General features: G+C 41.4%; 3 protein-coding genes across 4 annotated transcripts in view; all 3 read left to right on the top strand.

The window, feature by feature from the left end:
* The first annotated feature begins 4,063 nt into the window (after positions 1-4,063).
* Positions 4,064-9,802, top strand: LOC135550537 (adapter SH3BGRL-like). Of its 2 annotated transcripts, none has more exons than XM_064981459.1 (4): positions 4,064-4,542; positions 7,069-7,254; positions 8,989-9,069; positions 9,377-9,802. In XM_064981459.1, the coding sequence occupies exons 2-4, from the start codon at positions 7,093-7,095 to the stop codon at positions 9,410-9,412; spliced, it is 279 nt and encodes a 92-aa protein (XP_064837531.1). In that variant the 5' UTR covers positions 4,064-4,542; positions 7,069-7,092; the 3' UTR covers positions 9,413-9,802. The 2 variants fall into 2 exon arrangements, with proteins under 2 accessions (XP_064837531.1, XP_064837529.1); XM_064981457.1 differs by having other exon boundaries at positions 4,074-4,521.
* A 621-nt stretch (positions 9,803-10,423) lies between these two features.
* Positions 10,424-11,549, top strand: si:dkey-237j10.2 (uncharacterized protein LOC568721 homolog). The gene is made up of 2 exons (XM_064979360.1): positions 10,424-10,553; positions 10,715-11,549. The coding sequence occupies exons 1-2, from the start codon at positions 10,424-10,426 to the stop codon at positions 11,389-11,391; spliced, it is 807 nt and encodes a 268-aa protein (XP_064835432.1). The 3' UTR covers positions 11,392-11,549.
* A 2,536-nt stretch (positions 11,550-14,085) lies between these two features.
* The window catches only part of LOC135550536 (connector enhancer of kinase suppressor of ras 2-like), a 58,459-nt gene continuing 52,758 nt past the window's right edge, over positions 14,086-19,786 (top strand). Inside the window, exon 1 of the mRNA XM_064981456.1 lies at positions 14,086-14,368. Within this exon, the coding sequence (XP_064837528.1) occupies positions 14,302-14,368 (67 nt within the window). The 5' untranslated portion in view covers positions 14,086-14,301. The remainder of the gene's footprint in view (positions 14,369-19,786) is intronic.

Genomic DNA, 19,786 nt, shown 5'->3' with positions numbered 1-19,786 from the left:
GATTAGTGACCTGCTGCCACAAGGGCAACCAGTGAAGAAAAAACACCATTGTAAATACAACCCATACTTATGCTTGTTTATTTTCCCTTGTGTACTTTAAACATTTATACATTGTTACAACACTGTACATATACATAATGACATTTGTAATGTCTTTATTGTTTTGAAACGTCTGTACGTGTAATGTTTACTGTTAATTTTGATTGTTTATTTCACTTTTGTATATTACCTACCTCACTTGCTTTGGCAATGTTAACACATGTTTCCCATGCCAATAAAGCCCCTTGAATTGACAGGTTCGTGATTCTGTTAGGACAGCAACCGTAACACCAGCGTACTCAAGTAGAATAGTGGACTTTTGGTAAAACACAAAGGGCCAGTGGTGTAGTGGAGGGTATACGCAGGTATAAACCTATACCATTGTTTTCTTCTCCAGTGGGCATTGCTTATACTTACTTCTTAATCCCTATTAATGTGTATCAACGTAGTGTTGGTATACGATTTATCAATTATATCGTACAAGAGAGAAATCATTCACAAAGTAGCCTACAAAATCGCAAAGCACGTAAAATATATTCACATTCGCGCTGGGCACAGTCTAGTTTTAACGGAATATCATCTGCCAGGAGCAAGTGTGCAGCTCTCAGCTGGTTTTGGAATGGAGCGGCTGACAGATGAATGACGTCCGTAGCAGGTAGGGTACGAAAGACGTTTCAACTTATGATATCTACCAGTAAATGCTAACTAAAGCAACAATGGGTATGCAAACCAGGTATTGAAAAAGTTTAATTGTTGGTTAGTAGGCTATTTGTGATGCGCAATTGTCATTATGCTTGTTTGCATCAATGTTTTGGACATGGATGGGCCTGGGTGGACAGAGGCCCACTGGGGAGCCAGGACAGGACGACCAGATTGATTTGTTTGTTTTTGTTTTTCCTCAACAAAAGGTGTGATTTTGAGAGCGCAAATCTATTTATGATAGCCCAACACAGAACGTTAGATAGCTGCTAGGAAGATGTCATTTCATGCCATTAGAGGAGTGGGTGTTAATGACTTCCCCTCATCGTTTTTCGGTGGCTATAAGTAACAGTATAGACTTTACGTCCGTCCCCTCGCCCCGCCCTGGGCGCGAACCAGGGAGGCTCTGCACACGTCAACAGTCATCCTCGAAGTATCGTTACCCAGAGCAAGGGGAACCACTACTTCAAGGTCTCAGAGCAAGTGACGTCACTGATTAAACCGCCATGAGCGCGCACCACCGCTAACTAGCTAGCCATTTCACATCGGCTACATATACAAAGCTAGAAATGCAGATGTGATTTTGTTAGCTAGCAAGAACTTGAACGACTGTTATACAGGTAGCATATCTCTAGCATTCGCAAATTTCCTCTGGCTATCTACTCCGATTTCAGAGCACTCTCGTCTGTGTGTGCTGGAGCACAGAACTGATTCATTTACGAACATGCAACACCTGCTGAATAACAGGTCAGTAAATGTAGGGGACAAAGTGAATCAAGAACCTCTAGATAACATGTGAACAGCCTAACCAGCTCTGCTACGGCAAATAAAATGGTCAGTGACGTGGTCTCTCATGTGTCTGGAAGTAGCAAGCTCTCCAACTTTAGCCAGTTAGCTTGGGTGCTTGGTTGGGACAAGCATGCATCGGCAGGCAAGCTGCAGAAAGAAGATGAAGCTACAGCAATTTTATTGACAAACTAGCTTAAAGTTTGAGGGTTTATCTAATGTTCCTTCCTTAGATTTTAGCTAATCTTGCTCTGCCTAGCATTAGTTGTTGATGTGCATAACTGAGGGAGAGAGCAACTACCTTTGCATGGTTGTATGAACAAAAGAACTGTAAAGTTACCAAATGTAACATATATCCATTCGGGTTTATTTTGTGGCTTTTGGCGAACACATTCTGATGATCTAAAGTCACGCTGTTGCAACTGACTGTAAACACAGTCCAATTTAAAGTGAATGGCGGCAGGCCCATGTGGCAAATGGCTTGTTTGTATAAAGGTCTACTGTACCTCTGATTGGCTATAGCTCACCAGTCTGTGTTGACTCCAGTCGTTTGGTTTTATTCACTGCAGTGTCAATTAATTGTCCAAACGCACAGCTGCTTTCCACTCTATACTGTTATAGAATTTTTCACAACATTCTAAGAATTTAGGGAAATGTGAAAATGACCATATCTAAGTCGTCGGTTGTCAGAAATGTAAGTGTTATTCTTCCTGGATGTGTATTTGAACAGATTAATAAGATTGGCATTTAAAGTGGAACTGACAGCAATATTTCACACACACGTTATTTTAAAAGAGATGGCTAACAGAAAGCACACTGCAATAATTACAGTTCCACTCACCAGATGATCATTTGAAACCGGACTTATTGAAAGTCAATCTTGAAAAGGGAAAAGCTAACAAATTACCAACAATCCTCTGATAACACCTGCTGCAGCCAGTGCAAACTAGCCGACAACAAAAGCTAGCTAGACAATGGGGAAAAATACTGCTCTCTATTGTGACCTGTTGGCCTTCAAGGCAACAGAAGTTACGATACGTTTTTGTAAAAATGGTCCCACTCATTAAGTCAAAATGTGATTGGTTGAGCCCACTGTCACTCCAAATAGGTGCCCTAAAACAGTTGAATGGCAGATGCCTTTATCTAGCTTGTGGTGGCCTAGCCAATGGCTGATTTAGCTAGCTAGATTTCTCCCCCTAGAGACCAGCGAAAGAAAAGATCCAATCAGGATTTTTTCTTCTTCTTTAGTGTTAACCCTTTCCAACAAATATTGAAGAGATTAAATCAGATCATTGATAATATAATTATCATTTTATAAATCCTTAGCCCCTCTCTGAAGGCATAGAAACCCCAATGTTCCCCACGGTGTTTGGGTTAGTAATAATTCATAGCGGCTTTATTTTTCCTCAACAGCATTTTCCTCACTATTCTGAATGTCTAAAAAAATCCATATGTTGTTCAAAATGTTCATATTTCAGAACTCTTATTGTGTTGATTTGACAAAATTACAATTGGACTCGCATTTTTCTGGCCCCACCTCCGTTCTTCACTTTGAAATCGGTCTCGAACACAACACTGCTCTTAACATTAAAACATTGGAAGACGGGACCAAATAGTCCCACAGTGGAGGTGTCATAACACCAATTAAACCCAGTGGTCAAACAGGGAAATGGTTCCAGTCGTTTTTACACAATTCATTTTCCCCATAGGGGATTTTAGAAACAATTAAAATAAGGGCTGTGTTTCTTATAGGCTTACCCTGGCATGATGTTTTGATAACCATGTAAATCTCTCTCGGACAAGGTCACATTATTTATTTAGCTCCATTTGCGCTCATATTCGAAAATGATAATTCGCCGCAAAGTAGACATTACGCAAGACTACAAACCCCAGCAGGCTCCTGCAAGTCATCGCTCGCTGAAACCTTTGCTAAACAGGTATTAGCAGCTAATGGGTATTTCGTTTACAGGCGAATATTGATCAAAGTTACCTTGTCCGAGAGAGATTTGCACGGTTATCGAAACGTCTCGCTAGGGGAAGCCTACATGAAACACAGACCTTATATGAAGTAGTTCTAAAATCTCCGACTCTCAAGTGAATGGTGAAAAAACGATTGGAACCGTTTCCGCTAGGTTTCATGGGTATTATGACTCATACTGTGGTACTCAATGACGCTGCCAAATACCCTATGAAAGTCCCGCCTACTCTCTGTTGCAGAGTCGGTACTGTTTTTGAACGGGCTTCAAATTTCTATAATCAAATTCATGAAAACGTGTTCATTTACGATATTTGTAAAATTATATTCGTGGATTAATTCGTGGACCTGATGCCTTTTAATGAAGGGTTTCGATTGCGTTTTCAAAATAGAAAACCTTCGTGAAAGCCATTGGATGTAAATTAATCCACGAATATGAATATCATGTTACATATATCTTAAATGACCATATTTTCATGAATTTGATTATATAAGCATGACGCCCATGCAAAAACAGTTTTACACCAGGAAGTAGGCGGGACGTTCATAGGGTATAATCACCCGGATTTTTCATAGGCTTATTCTCTTTTCAGACAGTATATAGTATATAGTAGTTAGAAGGTTATGAGCCTATTACTATATTTTCCTTGTGTCTGAGCACATCTATTAGCTTTATTTCAATTATTTGAATTGAAATTCTTGAAAAATATGTGAGGAGCATTTATTACTTATTTATAGACTATATGAATAGGATAACAAAATATTAACATAGTCAAATGTATTTGAAAATGCATTTAGAAAGCACTACAATATATAGTTTGAAGTGTTCCCAATTGTTTTCAGAGATCTGACTTCCATCTGTTGTTACGGTGTTAGAGAGCGAGAGAGAGAGAGAGAGAAAAAGAGAGAGAGAGGGAGATCATTTGGAGACGTAGGTGCTTCGCTCACTTGGGTTTTGGGGAGTGAACCAAACAGCCATGGTAATTAAAGTGTTCATAGCATCATCCTCTGGATCGACAGCGGTAAGAAATCTTGAGTATTGAGTAAGCCTTATAGCATATTGACCGTTTATGTTCATTTTCTTGGCAAATTCAAGGTATTTGCATTAGGTGTTTCGGGCTCCTACAAATGAGCTATTGTGTTGTAGCTATGCAGACTCTATCATATTAAATTTATTAAGCTCTATGGAAATGATCTTTCTTTTGAAAGTTGTGCATGGGATGTCCCGAGCAATAGAGTAGAAGCTGGGACTGACAGCTGCACAAATACATTCGATTCTATAGTATTCTCATGCATGACAATGCATAGGCTATTGTAATTAACCTAAAACAATGATTTGATAAAGAGGGCCTTCAATTTGGGAGATATTGATTTGTCATATGACTATTATTCTATTCATTTGTATATATTGTTAATTTAGTGTTAACACAAAAATATGATTGTATTGTATCTAAAATGCATTTACAGCACAGTATAAAATACATAATCACATATTCATTGTCTGTGAGAGTAGCAGTCTCTTACTCCTGCTCAACCCCATCTGTGTAGGAAGGTTTTTATGAGTAAGCATGCAGACACAAGAATGTTTAGGTAAAGCACTTGGTTAAACAAATTCCAATTTTTTCATGCAACTGTTTTCATCCAAATGGCCTTGTGGTGAGGGTTAGGGGTCAAACTTAACTAGACTATACCATCAGATGTTGACTCCTCCACCACAACCTTCCTCCATTTTCCTGTTTCCTGTGTGCCACCACTCCTTCTCTACATACTGCAAAACAACACGCCTAGACTAAAGGACCTTTGCCAGTGGTGTTCTGTGCCAGAACAGCTGGACAGGATCAGTCTTTGGACATGTGAACTTCATACCTCACCCAATTGCATCACTCTCTAAAGAATGGTGAGGGTGGCTGAATCAGGCAAAGAGCACAATGGCTACAGAACGACTGCCTCAGCTAACCTCTGAAATATCTGGTCTGAAACTACGGATATTATTGCTTACTGTGAATTTGCAAGTCAAAACCATGACTATACAGAAATGTTGTCTATACAGGATTTTCTAGACAGGCTTCTATGTGCAGTGCAAAGTTTAGACAGAACAGAAGAGGTTGCAAGGGAACACTGGGCTCTCCTCCTACTGCCATATTTGGTCTGTGCCTGTCTTCTGAGCTGATCCTGGTTGTACAGAGGCCTTATTGGGTCCGTCTCAGTCCCCAGGCTCTCCTGTAGAATGCAGCCCAGCTGCAGAGGCTCTGCAAAGTGAATAGAGGCTTATCGCCCCATACTCCACCCTTTATTACACATCAAAACAGTATTATTATTGTATGTTTATTACTAGGGATGCACCGATATGACATTTTTGGCCGATATCCTATATTTTCCTTGCCAAAAAAATGGTAACGATAACCAATATTTACAATTTTAGTGGTCTTTTAAGCATTCTAGTACAGTTAAATAGTTACACACACATGGACGCAGAGGTCTAAGGCACTGCATCTCAGTGCGAGAGTTATCACTACAGTCCCTGGTTCGAATCCATGGGAGTCCCATAGGGCGGCTCACAATTGGCCCAGCGTCGTCCGAGTTTGGCCGGGGTAAGCCGTCATTGTAAATAACAATTTGTTCTTAACTGACTTGCCTAGTTAAAATAAAGGTTACACACACCCACACACCCACCACACTGACCAAAAAGTTATTTTGTTGGCATTTACGTATGTCCCCATTACCAGTAAAACATCATCAAAACCACCGAATCACTTGTTCAAAGCCTTGAGTACTTTTGCAAGTTTTAACTCCACGGTCTGTGTGGGCAGTTTTGTTGAGCAGGCGTTTCAATGCCATGACAGAGGGTATCATGTCTGCTGCAGGCGCAGTTGATGAGCTTATTTCTCCAGTCAGTTGTTTGAATGGCGCTAGGAGTGTTCATGTTTCCAAGTTTCAAACATGTTCTCAAATGCCATTGAAATGACAGCGCCGGTATGAGAACCAGCACATTCTTGAGCATGCAATACAGCTTTCCTCAGTACGAAATACTTATTGACCCACTGTGCTGTCAGACACAGCATGCTCATGGGGCTGACATTGCTGGTCCAAATGTCAGTCGTGAAGCTAATAGCAGTGATGCCCATAGCAAGTATGTCATAGATGTGCGCTGCAACAATACTGTGTAACTCTGGTAGAGCAACATCTAAAAAAAAATGTGCGTACCGGGGTTCGAACAGTCAGTGAAAGCCAACATCCACGACAGAGAATGGTTGATTGTCAAGGGCAATGAATTCCATTATTTTGCCGTTTGTTTATTTGTTGGAATTGTGCGCTTTTGTATTTTTCTGCTTTTGTTCTGTGTAGCACTGTATTTTGTGGCGTCATTATGTCATCTACCTACGTTATATAGTTGTACACGCCAGCTTTGACATTGGTTTTGCACATCAGCGTTAAACTAGACATCGGGCTGATGCCGATGTTGCCATTTTTAGCTAATATTGGCTGATTCCGATATGCTCACTGATAAACTATGCATCCCTAATTATTATATTACCTAATTATATATCTCATCTCCTTTCTGCCTGTAGATTAAGAAGCAGCAGCAAGACATCATGGGTTTCCTAACTGTCAACAAGATTGACTTTAAGGAGTGTGACATCGTAACTAGTGAAGAAAACAGGAAATGGATGAGGGAGAACGTACCTGAGGACTTCCGACCAATGACGGGGGTCCCCCTGCCTCCACAGATATTTAATGAAGAACATTACTGTGGGGTGAGTGTTGTACTGTACTGACGCCTTCACAGTGTAGTGAAGCGTACTGTCTGAAGCTGATGAGAGGTCAAAGGACAGACAGTATGCTAGCAACTGCATAGTAAAGAAAAGTATGCTTTGATAAGCAAAAGTGCCTGGTTTATATTTTTTCTGTTCTAATTTAAGGTAGACATTCTCAACGTACTCTTTGAGAATATTGCAGCCTGTTACCTTTGTAGCAATTTGTGTAATAATGATAAATAATAATACATTTTATTTTAAGCGCTTTTCACGACACCCAAAGTTACTTTATAAACACAAGAACATCAGCAGGGTAAAAAAGCTATAAAATCATGTATTCAAATAATTAAGAATATGAATATACCCAACATTAGGAAAACCTTCCTAATATTGAGGTGCACCCCCCCCCCCCTCCTTTTTGCTCTCAGAACAGCCTCAATTCGTTGGGTACGGACTCTACAAGGTGTCGAAAGTATTCCACAGGGATGCTGGCCCATGTTGACTCTAATGCTTCCCACAGTTGTGTCAAGTTGGCTGGATGTCCTTTGGGTGGTGGACCATTCTTGATACACATGGGAAACTGTTGAGTGTGAAAAACCCAGCAGGTTGCAGCTCTTGACACAAACCAGTGTGTCTGGCACCTACTATCACCCCCCTTTCAAAGGCACTTACATATTTCTTCTTGCCGATTCACCCTCTGAATGGAACACATACACATGCCATGTCTCAATTGTCTCAAGGCTTAAAAATCCTTCTTTAACCTGTCTCTTCCCATTCATCTACACTGATTGAAGTGGATTTAGCAAGTGACCTCAATAAGGGAACATAGCTTTCACCTGGATTCACCTGGTCAGTCTATGTCATGGAAAAAGTAGGTACTCTTAATGTTTTGTACACTCAGTTTATAAAAGTATACTAAACATAAGCACAGACTAACCAGGGAGGTGAACTAGACAGAGGATAAAAGCTAAGACAACAGAGTGTCCGGGTAAGCCTGTGTGAAGAGGTGTGTCTTTAGTGTGGACTTGAATATGTGTATGGATTGTGAGGTTCTGACATGGAGAGGGAAGGAGTTCCAGAGTTGGGGAGCTGCCCTGCCCTGCCCTGCTAAAATCCTGGTCTCCCATGGAGCGGAGCCTGGTGTAAGGGAGGGTGAGGAGGCCGGTGTCAGAGGAGCGCAGTGAACAGATTGGGTGGGAGTGTAGGGGGCAGGAGGCCAGTAATGTATGTTGGCGCCAGTCCATTGAGTGCTTTGTAGGTGAGCATGAGCAATTTGAAGATGATCCTATATTGAACTGGGAGCCAGTGGAGTTTGATGAGGGTGGGGGGGGGGGGACTCATGCAGCTGAATTTTGAATATGTTGAAGTCTGTCCAGTGTTTTGGAGGGTGTCTGAATGGCGTTGCAGTAGTCCATGTGTGATAAATCAAAGGCGTGAATGAGGGTTTCAGCAGCGGGGTCAGTGAGAGAAGATCTGAGTCGTGAGATGTTTTGAGGTGGAAGAAGGCTGACTTGGTGATGTTCCAGATGTGGGGTTCAAATGACAGAGTTGGGTCAAATGTAACACTAAGGTTCCTGACAGTGGAGTTGGAGTGGATTGTGCAGCCGTCTATTGTCATGTTGAGTTGACCCAGTCTCTTGATGACGGAGTTGAGGTCCATGAGCATGATCTCTGTTGTAATAACTTTCTGAAACATACTTAGTGAGACAGCTACCTTTTGTATTGTCGTTGCAGAATTACGAGGCCTTCTTTGATGCCCGTGAGGAGCATGCAGTGTATGCATTCTTGGGCCTAACAGCCCCTCCAGGCTCCAAGGTAAAGACCAAGGCCTTATGGACATAATACGTCTGTCAAAACCACACACAGAGGACCATACTCATGTGCAAGTTACCAGTCCATCTATTTTGAATGATTGCTTGTTTCCGCTACTACCATGTATTTCACAGCTCTGTTGCCAAACAGAGGCAATGAAGGATGACCTGCAGGTCCCGACTGTTCTGTTGGCAACTGTAAAAATTGTTCCTGTGAAATTACATACACCTTTTGGTGGAAGCATAATTACAATTGGTCTCAACCCTGGTGTTGCATCATTTTCTTAGCACTGTTTTCATACCACCCACAGGAAGCAGAGGCCTTGGCTGGACTGGAGCAACAGTAGCCTTATGGTTTTGATTAGCAGACCACAGTGCCCTCTCCTGTCATCCTCCATTCAGCTCTACAGCAGCTTGCCACTGCTCGTCTGGAAAACGTCTTCTCAGACCAATCATAGCTCTTTATTTTGTTGTGAAAGGTAATCAGAATGGTATCAAATTGACCAAATGTTGTGTTTTTTTGACAATGTCTTTAAAGTGGTGACCTTGTACTGTTACAATAGTTCAAGTCAATGCTGGGCAGTATCCCATGTTCAATATCATATTGAAATCAAGGCAGAATGAGTGCCTGAATACTAGGAATTTAGTAGATGACAAAGACATGCTTTGCACATATGAGAATATTTAATTCAATGAGATATTTTTCATGTTTGATAATAAAAGTGTTACTTTTACTACTCAGTCTCTCTTATTCTTACCCAGTTTCCTTGTTATTCTTGTTTAGCAAATGAACATGGCAAAGAATACTGTTGTCACATAATTGTTTCAGTTCTCCTTACATTCTAAATGGAATGTCACACCACAGAAGGCAGAAGCTGAAAAGCAGGGGCAGTGAGTGTTCTAATTTTATTTCTAACAATGCTTCCTGTTTTTGACATTTGCTACTCAGAAGCTCAGTACAATTAGGGACAGCACATTACCGTGGCTGCTCACCAGTTAGAGAAATCTGTAGCTAACTTATAAACCTTGTATTAGTGGACAGACTAAAGGAACACCATCTATTATAAAAACAGAGGTAGGGATATTGTCAGTATCTGTCATGTGTTTTATACTATTTTATGTTTTATGTGACCTGGCAAGAGAATCTAAATATTTATTTATCTTTCGAACCTGATAGACTATGTCATGCTAACATGATTATTTGGGGCGGTTTCCTGGAACCAGATTAATGCTAGTCCTGTAATAAAATCTATGGACAATCACAATTGAAATTGCTAGTTGAATTGAACAATTGCTAGTTGGTGTGGTTTACTGCTATGTTGAATTGAGACAATTTCCACTGTTATGTAGTGGTTGTCATGTTGGGAGAAGCCTTCATCAGAGTCTTCAGGTACAGGGAAGAGGATTGTGACCCCCATTCCACAAAGGCTCAGGAACGTCCACCAAATCCTGACCCCAATATAATTCTGACCCCAGGTTCAATGTCAGGTAAGCATTTGGGATTTGTCTGAAATGCTGCATGTCTTTCTGGATCAGTAGAATATGCTTTATCTTACAATGTTCATATATGATGAGTATGATGTTTTATAATTGTTTTCATTTTTTATTGCCATATTTTTAAATGTGCTTCTGGTGTATTGACTGCATAGGAAACATGGAAGGTCTGGTGCAGTCTGATCCTAGAGTGACAACCAGGCTCAGTGATGCCCTCACCATCCCCAATAGCCACTGTGATGACTATGGTGACCTGGAGCTCTATCGCTCCTGGTGTTGCACCACCTTCTGCAAAGACTACCCCGACCTGCAGCTCAGAGGGGACCATGTGGGAAACAGGAGCTCAGAGAGCCCGCGGCTGGAGAATGAGGGGTTCGAAGGACCACTTCTTCAATCTCAGGACCTGGGAGAGCTGGAGGCCTTGGAACCCACAGGGCCTGTGGAGCCTAGGGTGCAGGTGGAGCCTCAGCCCCTGCAGGATGAGGGTTGCCTAGTCATGGACAGCAGCATCATCACCCTGAACAGGGAGCCTCTATCCAATTCCATGCTGAACGGCTATCTGGAGAGTAAGCTGCTGGAGGTGTACAGACAGCACATGCAGGACAGCCTGGCCCGGGGCAGCTCTCCCCTGGTCCAGACACCTCCCCAGGGCCTGATACCAGCCCCAGTAATGCAGCTCAGCCTGCATCTCTGTCAGGACCACGGCCTGGACTCCAGTACGGCCCAGAGCATCGTCATCCACTACCTTAGCACATACACCGTGGCTAGCTCCCACTTCAGCTCCCCCAACCTGCGCATCTCCAACCCTGAGCCTAGAAGAAAGCCCACCTGACTGAAACCAACAGTAGTTTCACTTTGTCCTCCAACTAACATACTTGAGAATGGTCTACAGTTTTAGTTTCGTTTTCTTTGTACTGAATCTGTATACTTGGTGGCCAGTTGTATTGCATTCGGTTCAATAGGTAAATTAAATTGATAGTTTGGGATGGAGATCCCTTCATTTTGTTGAATTGTTAGAAGAAATATCTTTAGAAAATGCCACAATGTCCATAATATCTACTTCATAAATGCAACCAGTTCCTATAATGTAATACTTGGGAGCCTGATACAATCCCAAGCTTTCAATTTGAAGGACAAAGAGGAGACAAACTGTAAGGTGAGGGATAACTTAGACCTTGTAAGCATCTTGGTTCTTGTTTCTGAGAAATGATTCCTCACAGATATTGCAAATCTGAAATGATATTGTCATAACCACAGACTATTACGAAACAGTAAAAAAATAGCTATTTTGCTATATTGGTTGTCAGAAAGAGTTGGAAAATATTGACACCTGCTGTCATACATAAACATTGCATGTTAACTGCAAGTGTCACATACCATTTTGACAAGTAAACACATTACACACATCGGTGTCCGATCAACATATCAAGCTCTGCCAAATTTGAAACGCTTTTTAATCTTAGATGCAACTGACTGAATATAATACATGAATATGCTAAAGCACTAAGCTATTGCCGCCATGTCTTGTGGAGAATAAACTGGCCATTTGAATGGGTAGTGAAATTGACTACACTGAGTGTACAAAACATTAAGAACACCTTCCTACTATTCAGGTGCACCCTCCACCCCCCTTTGCCCTAAGGGGCATGGACTCTACAAGGTGTCGAATGCATTCCACAGGGATGCTGACCCATGTTGACTCCAATGCTTCCCACAGTTGTGTCAAGTTGGCTGAATGTCCTTTGGATGGTGGACCATTCTTGAAACACACAGGAAACTGTTGAGTGTGAAAAACCCAGCAGTGTTGCAGTTCTTAACACAAGCAGGTGCGCCTGGCACCTACTACCATACCCAGTCCCAGGGCACGAAAATCTTTCTTCTTGCCCATTCACCCTCTGAATGGAACACATACACATGCCATGTCTCAATTGTCTCAAGGCTTAAAAATCATTCTTTAACCTGTCTCCTTCCCTTCATCTACACTGATTAAAGTGGATTTAAAAGGTGATACTAATAAGGGATCATAGCTTTCACCTGGTCAGTCTGTCATGGAAAGAGCAGGTGTTCTTAATGTTTTGTCCACTCAGTGTATAAAAGTATACTAAACATAAGGTGCATATCAGACACTTTCTGGTTTAGCCATAACAGGTTGTTATTTTACCTCTGAGGAGGCCTATCCATCTAGATGACTGTCAATCATATCAAGTGAATGTCATGACTCAGGTGGGTAGCTTCATTTCAGAAATCCCCCTCTTAGGCATCAAAGGCAGGGGTGTATGACTGGCAAGGTTTATGTGAGTGTGACAATATGATACCATGTGCTAGAAATGCATGCATTTTTATTTTAGATGGGTGTATCTCATGTGAAAACCAGTATCGAGTGACTTTAAGCATGGTTAGCATATGCTGTTTGGGAGAGGATTAACAGTAAACCGGTGTGTGTGGGGAGCAAGTGCCAATGCCACCACTTCACACCCTGTCGGGAGCCACTGGGTCATACACCAGCCAAGCCAAGGACTATTAGCATGGCACTGTTAGAGCAGCATAGGAGTGGGTAATGGTCAATGATTATGGTGCCCATGCCTCTGATAATTTACCAGAACCAAATGTTCATGTTTATGAATTTCGATGCCATTTTACACCATATAGTGAGACGTATGGGGAGAATTCAATAAAGATACAAGAAAGGGGCAGATCTCCAAAGAGTTAGTAATAGGCTTAGCAGGGAAAGATGTCATCATCACCCAGCACAGTGAGGACTGAATTATTAACCATATCCTGGTGGGACTCAGTGGAATGAAGTTCGAGGGCCTGTAGTGATGTGTTGTGCAACAGAATCATGTAGTGTGCTCACACCATATATAGTTGATTGTAGTTGTAGTAGTTATTTTGGCTATAGGTCGATAAGTATCTACAAAATGTGTATTTTCCATATAATAAAACATGGGAACATCAGAAAGAAATGATAAGCACATACCCCAGCATTTGTCATGATGTGGTTTTACAGTAACTGAGATATTTGTAACTAACTGAAAAAAAAGACTGTCATTCAATTGTATCTTGCATGTTTTGTTTGAGTCATTACTTCAATGTAAATTGCAGGGTGACCCAGTTTATTATGCCCCCCGCCCCATACAGGCATTGATGCAAGCATCACTAGGTTTCTATTGGTTAAAACACAATGGCTTCGGTTCTGTTCCTACTCATATTGGTTGGAACTGGAAACAGTTAAGGGGCTGAACATATTCCTGATAAAAAAGGTTAAAAAAATATAAGAATATTCTTAATTTTTATGCCTTACATTCAGCTGCCAATGTTTCTCTATAAAGGCATCAGGTAATTATATATTATTGCACCATTCCCTGTGTCTCTGGAATGAAGCATGTGATGCTGCGGTGTGCAGGGGAGGGAGGGGTTGAAAGACTTTCTCACTCAGAGAGAGACTCGCTTCTCTACACAGTACAGTGGGGTCGGCAGGTAGGCTACTGTTGAGTGTGTGTGTGTGTGTATGAGAGAGAGAGAGAGAGAGAGAGAGAGAGAGAGAGGCGGCTGAGTCGTTTCTGTGAGCGCGTGGACTGCACCATAGCATTCCGTACCCAGGATACTGTCACCAGCCATGCCTTTACCCAGTAAGGTGCACTTATGTTATTTGATCTCTGGTATACCGATGCAACATTTCTGATTTGCGACACCCGATTTTCATGCTCTATCAAGTCCTTGTTTGAAGGATTTGAAGACATCGATGATGGCCCTCGTGATGGAACCTATAAGCAAATGGACACCTAAGCAAGTGCTGGATTGGATGAAAGGTAATGATTATAAAACATGTTTCTTTTCATTTGCATGATACTGACAGAATACATTTTGAAGCGACTAACGTGTAAATTTGTTATATTTTATCTGAATACGTGGTTTAATAAATTGGGGCTGATTTGAGCTAAAACGCTGCTTTTCTTTGCATTGAAATATTGATCGTGTGCCATTTTGTGTATCCGACCCTGATGTAGAAGCGCGCTATTCAGTGTTTCCTAATTATCGCCCTGGCCTGATGTAGGTTACGCATTTGTAGAACACCAACCAGATACTCAGACCAACTTATTACGTGTAAAGGTGTTCAACAGTCAGTTTACCTATAAAAGGTTCACATGTAGATTACCTCATACCATAAAGACTGCGTGCCCCCCCCTCTCTAACGCATACACACACACACACACACACACACACACACACACACACACACACACACACACACACACACACACACACACACACACACACACACACACACACACACACACACACACACACAGATTGAATAAGTGTTGGCATCAATTGAGGCGTTTGCAAAACTAGCACCATGGACAGCAGACCTACCTTATTTGATAATACGTTGACAGAGACTATGATTTACATTGCTACAAAAACCCACCATTGTGGGTAGTGATAAGGAACACATTGCAGGTTGCAAGCTAATCGAACTGGACAACAGCTTTTGCAACCACAGTTGTCAATTTCACCTTTAAGATATGCCTTAACTGAACTCAAAATGGTTGGCGTTAAGATGTTCAGTGTGTTTTGAAGAGTTCTCCACTATCTGCCTTAACATTCATATTTCTATGAGAGAAAATATACCTACCTATAGTTGCTTTTATTATATAGTATGGGCTAAGAGTACAGCTGAGTTGAAGTACCCCTTATGTAAGACCAAGTGGATGACAAAACAATTGTTGCGCTACATTACCTGCCATAATCAGATTGTGTGTACTGTTATGTTAGTAGTGGCAGACTTCTGTCATTATGGAGGTGAAACGCTAATTGACAACAAGCCTTCATTGGAAAGAAAGGTGAGCATGAGTAACTTAATGCTTATACATCCAAAGGGTTGAATGACGATCAAAAGAAAGACCTTTTAGTTACTGTAACAACCAAACCCAAGTGAGATAGATCTGATCATGTTCTCTCTCACCAGGGCACAAGGATTTACTGTCATCCAACTAAAGAAGCTGTGATGTCAACCCAGACATGGGATATGTTTTCCCACATACAGTAGTTTCTGCCAGCCAAGTGTCAGTCCAGAAGTGCATAACCGTGCTTGCTTCTGGCGCTGCTGTCACAGATGTGTTTACAGCCTTCGCAGCAGGGCAGGGCTCGCCTACGGCACAACTTCTGTACAGCTGATACACAACACAACTAGAAGAACTTCAGTTCAGTCTCAAATTCTCCACCCCAAACACCATGGAAAGTGCATAAGCAAGGTGACATCTTTGCCATCTGTTATATTCAATTCTGTAGGCCAACGGATGACGCCAATACACAGCAAAATCTTGACAGTCTATAAGACTGGTAGAATACAACTGACATAAAGAACAGAGCCGGTCTAATATCTATCCTAAGGTCATTTGAGACAGAATGGTTGCTGATGTGCAATCTGAGACACAGAGAATGCTGATATGCAAGTTGATAAATGTCTTTGTGCTGCCACAGCTGCAAAGAATATCCACACCCTCTCCACACCGTAAACTGTGTGTTATTGGTTGCTTTTAATATCTTGTTCTTGAGTGGTTTTTGAAAGGTGGCCAGTGGACACCGTCATGAGGGGAAACTCTCACCTGATTTTCCAACAACAACAAAAAAATCATTAGGGCAATAGAGATTCTATAATTGTGATTATGTAATTCTATAATAAGGGCTTTACACTCCTTGTTACAAAGAACATTGTCTATATATTAGACACTACACACACAAGTAGGCACAGCATGGCACACACACACACACACACACACACACACACACACACACACACACACACACACACACACACACAGTTGAGGCATTCATGAAAAACTAGCACCATGGACAGCGAACCTGCCTTGGTAATGCATGCCTTGTATTCATACAACATTCCAACTTTGTGGACCATGGTAGGGCTATTGGCAAACTAATTGAACTGTACCTCATCTATTTCATAACCACAATTATCTGTGTGTGAGAGTAGGTTCAATGCCAATGAGAGTAAGAGGGAGGGACTGACCTGTTTTTGAGGGCATTGAGGACTCTGGATTATTCCTTTGGGTAAAATGTCGATGTCATTTAGAATGAATACTATATACCTGTTGTATTTCATTCTGTGATAGGTCTGAGGGCAAAAATGAAGAAATACTGCGAATAATTCACTTCTTCAAGGGGGCTTGCCTCTTGGTCACCAGGAAACTGTTGCCATGGAGCCTTGATAGCTAGAGGAAGGCAACAGAATGGAAATTCCACATGCGGCAAGCTATCAAATGAAAGCACCCTTACAAGAAAAGCATGAAAAAAAATCACATATGGAAAGAGAAATGATGTGAAAGTTTCACGAGTCAGACACGTGGTTTTCGGAAAACAACGTTTCACATGTATCTTCACCTGAACAGATCACATGGAAAAAATGTCAAGTAGGAAAAACATAGCCTACGTATGATCTTTCACATACAGTCATTCGAAAAGTATTCAGACCCCTTGACTTTTTCCACATTTGTTATTCTAAAATTGATTAAATCGTTTCCCCCCCTCATTAACCTACACACAAGACCCCATAATGACAAAGCAAAAACAGTTTCTATTTTTCTAAAACTGAAATATTACATTTTCATCAGTATTCAGACCCTTTACTCAGTACTTTGTTGAAGCACCTTTGGCAGCGATTACAGACTTGAATTTTCTTGAGTATGATGCTAAAAGCTTGGCACACCTGTATTTGAGGAGTTTCTCACATTCTTTTCTGCAGATCCTCTCAAGCTCTGTCAGGATGGATGAGGAGCATTGCTGCACAGCTATTTTCAGGTCTCTCCAGAGATGATTCGATTAGTTTCAAGTCCGGGCTCTGGCTGGGCCACTCAAGGACATTCAGAGACTTGTCCCAAAGCCTGTCCTGCATTGTCTTGGCTGTGTGCTCAGGGTCATTGTCCTGTTGGAAGGAGAACCTACACCCCAGTCTGAGATCCTGAGCACTCTGGAGCAGGTTTTCATCAAGGGTCTCTCTGTACTTTGCTCTGTTCATTTTTCCATCAAACCTGACTCGTCTCCCAGTCCCTGTCGCTGAAAAACATCCCCACTGCATGATGCTGCCACCACCATGCTTCACTGTAGGGATGGTGTCAGATTTCCTCCAGATGTGACGCTTGGCATTCAGGTCAAATAGTTCAATTTGGGTTTCATCAGACCAGAAAATTTTGTTTCTCATGGTCTGAGAGTCCTTTAGGTGCCTTTTGGGAAATTCCAAGTGGGCTCACATGTGCTTTTTACTGAGAAATGGCTTCCGTCTGGCCACTCTACCATAAAGGCCTGATTGGTGATGTGCTGCAGAGATGGTTGTTCTTCTGGAAGGTTATTCCATCTCCACAGAGGAACTCTGGAGATCTGTCAGAGTGACCATTGGGTTCTTGGTCACCTCCCTGACCAAGGCCCTTCTCCCCCGATTACTAAGTTTGGCCGGGCGGCCAGCTCTAGGAAGAGTCTTGGTGGTTCCAAACTTCATCCATTTAAGAATGATGGAGGCCACTGTTTTCTTGGGAACTTTCAATGCTGCAGACATTTTTTGCTACCCTTCCCCAGACCTGTGGCTTGACACAATCCTGTCTCGGAGCTCTAAGGACAATTCCTTCGACCTCATGGCTTGGTTTTTGCTCTGACATGCACTGTCAACTCTGGGACCATTGACAGGTGTGTGCCTTTCCAAATCATGTCCAATCAATTGAATTTACCACAGGTGATCTCCAATCAGGTTGTAGAAACATATCAAGGATGATCAATGGAAACAGGATGCACCTGAACAAGGCTGTAAATGTAACAAAATGTGGAAAAAGGGAAGAAGTCTGAATACTTTCTGAATGCACTGTAGTGGTCAGGATGTTGGCTGCTCCCATGGGAGACCTGTGATATTATATAGTTCACATATTCTTTTTCAGCTGGATGGACATTAGTGCCCCGATCTCCCATGCGAGAAGCCAACATGTTGACCATTAGACCAAGAGGGACAATACCCATTATTGAAGTCGCCATGATAAACCACTACTCTTTCATGTGCATTTTCCCATTTTAATGTCAAGTAGGGCTGTCAATTGATACAAAATATAATTGAGTTTATTGCAGTATTTGATGTGATTAATCATGACTAATTGCATATTGACATATTATATTTGTCCAAAGTAACAGTAAGCAAAATCAGGTAAATTTATAAACACACTTTCTTTAACCTCACATTGTTTTTTTAAGTTGTATAGATGATGTATCTTGGATGTTTTCAGTGAACTTTGAACGCTTTCAGACAATGCAATAAAAAAGTGCGCAAAAATGACAAAAAAGTGAACTTGAGTTAACTGTCAAGATAGCACTAGTTTTAACATGGTAGCCCTTTACACATATATATGGGTTGAAAATTGCAGGTATGAGCACTGATAAACGCAGTTGCTGTACAGTAACATGCTTTAAATTACGTCAGAGTTCAAGCTCTTCACTTCACAGCGCTGTATGGGTTTTGACTAATGATGTGTATGAACCCTCGATTGCGTTGCTATGTATTGGCAATTGAGAGACGCTGAAAACACAATTCGGCCATATTGGCATTCCCAAGTAAGAGCAGTCCTCCATAGGAATGAATGGAATTACATGTATTTAAGTATTTATTTGCTGTACTGGGGACAGTAACATTAGTAGTCAAAAAAAATGAAGGTATGTATTTTTTAATTGTTTTAATGTTTAGCTGACATAATATAATTGAAAAGTTTGCATTACGTTTTCTGTAATAGAATACACGTGTCAAAAATGAATGTAGACATTCATAAATGCATTTATATAGCTTCCGAAATCTTTTTTTTTACAATGGAGTAGGAGTACCAAGGTGGCTGCGCAGTGATTTCAATACAGCGCCCCCTGTTAGTCATCCAGGGTTTATATACATCATTGGTTTTGACTGACAGCTGTTCTGAATTTGAGCATCGCACGCGACAAGAAGTAACCTCCATCCGTCCGGCTAATTGAGCAACTTTAGTAAATGTTTTGTTGTCTGAGTGAGGGAAATGTTGTAAATTAATAGAACTCTATGTACTTTGAAAGATGAGACGTTGAGGATTATAATAAATACCGCTTTGATGTCATACAAGCAAGCCAAAAACCTGACTAAATGTGCACTTCACATTTCCATATAATTCAATTAATGTCATTGTGATTATGTAATACTATGATTATGGCTA

Source organism: Oncorhynchus masou, chromosome 12, assembly GCF_036934945.1.
Source record: "Oncorhynchus masou masou isolate Uvic2021 chromosome 12, UVic_Omas_1.1, whole genome shotgun sequence".
NCBI classification, from domain to species: domain Eukaryota; kingdom Metazoa; phylum Chordata; class Actinopteri; order Salmoniformes; family Salmonidae; genus Oncorhynchus; species Oncorhynchus masou.
Note: the sequence above shows the minus strand (reverse complement) of the source record. Positions and strands in the feature narration are given on the sequence as shown.

What these genes read in the sequence shown, in the direction of transcription:
- si:dkey-237j10.2 (XM_064979360.1), top strand. Translation starts at nt 10,424, where the DNA reads ATGTTGGGAGAAGCCTTCATCAGAGTCTTCAGGTACAGGGAAGAGGAT. An exon ending in GACCCCAGGTTCAATGTCAG is followed by an intron (nt 10,554 to 10,714) that starts GTAAGCATTTGG and finishes TTGACTGCATAG; the next exon opens with GAAACATGGAAGGTCTGGTG.
- LOC135550537 (XM_064981457.1), top strand. Translation starts at nt 4,477, where the DNA reads ATGGTAATTAAAGTGTTCATAGCATCATCCTCTGGATCGACAGCG. An exon ending in CATCCTCTGGATCGACAGCG is followed by an intron (nt 4,522 to 7,068) that starts GTAAGAAATCTT and finishes TTCTGCCTGTAG; the next exon opens with ATTAAGAAGCAGCAGCAAGA. An exon ending in CAGCCCCTCCAGGCTCCAAG is followed by an intron (nt 9,070 to 9,376) that starts GTAAAGACCAAG and finishes TACCACCCACAG; the next exon opens with GAAGCAGAGGCCTTGGCTGG.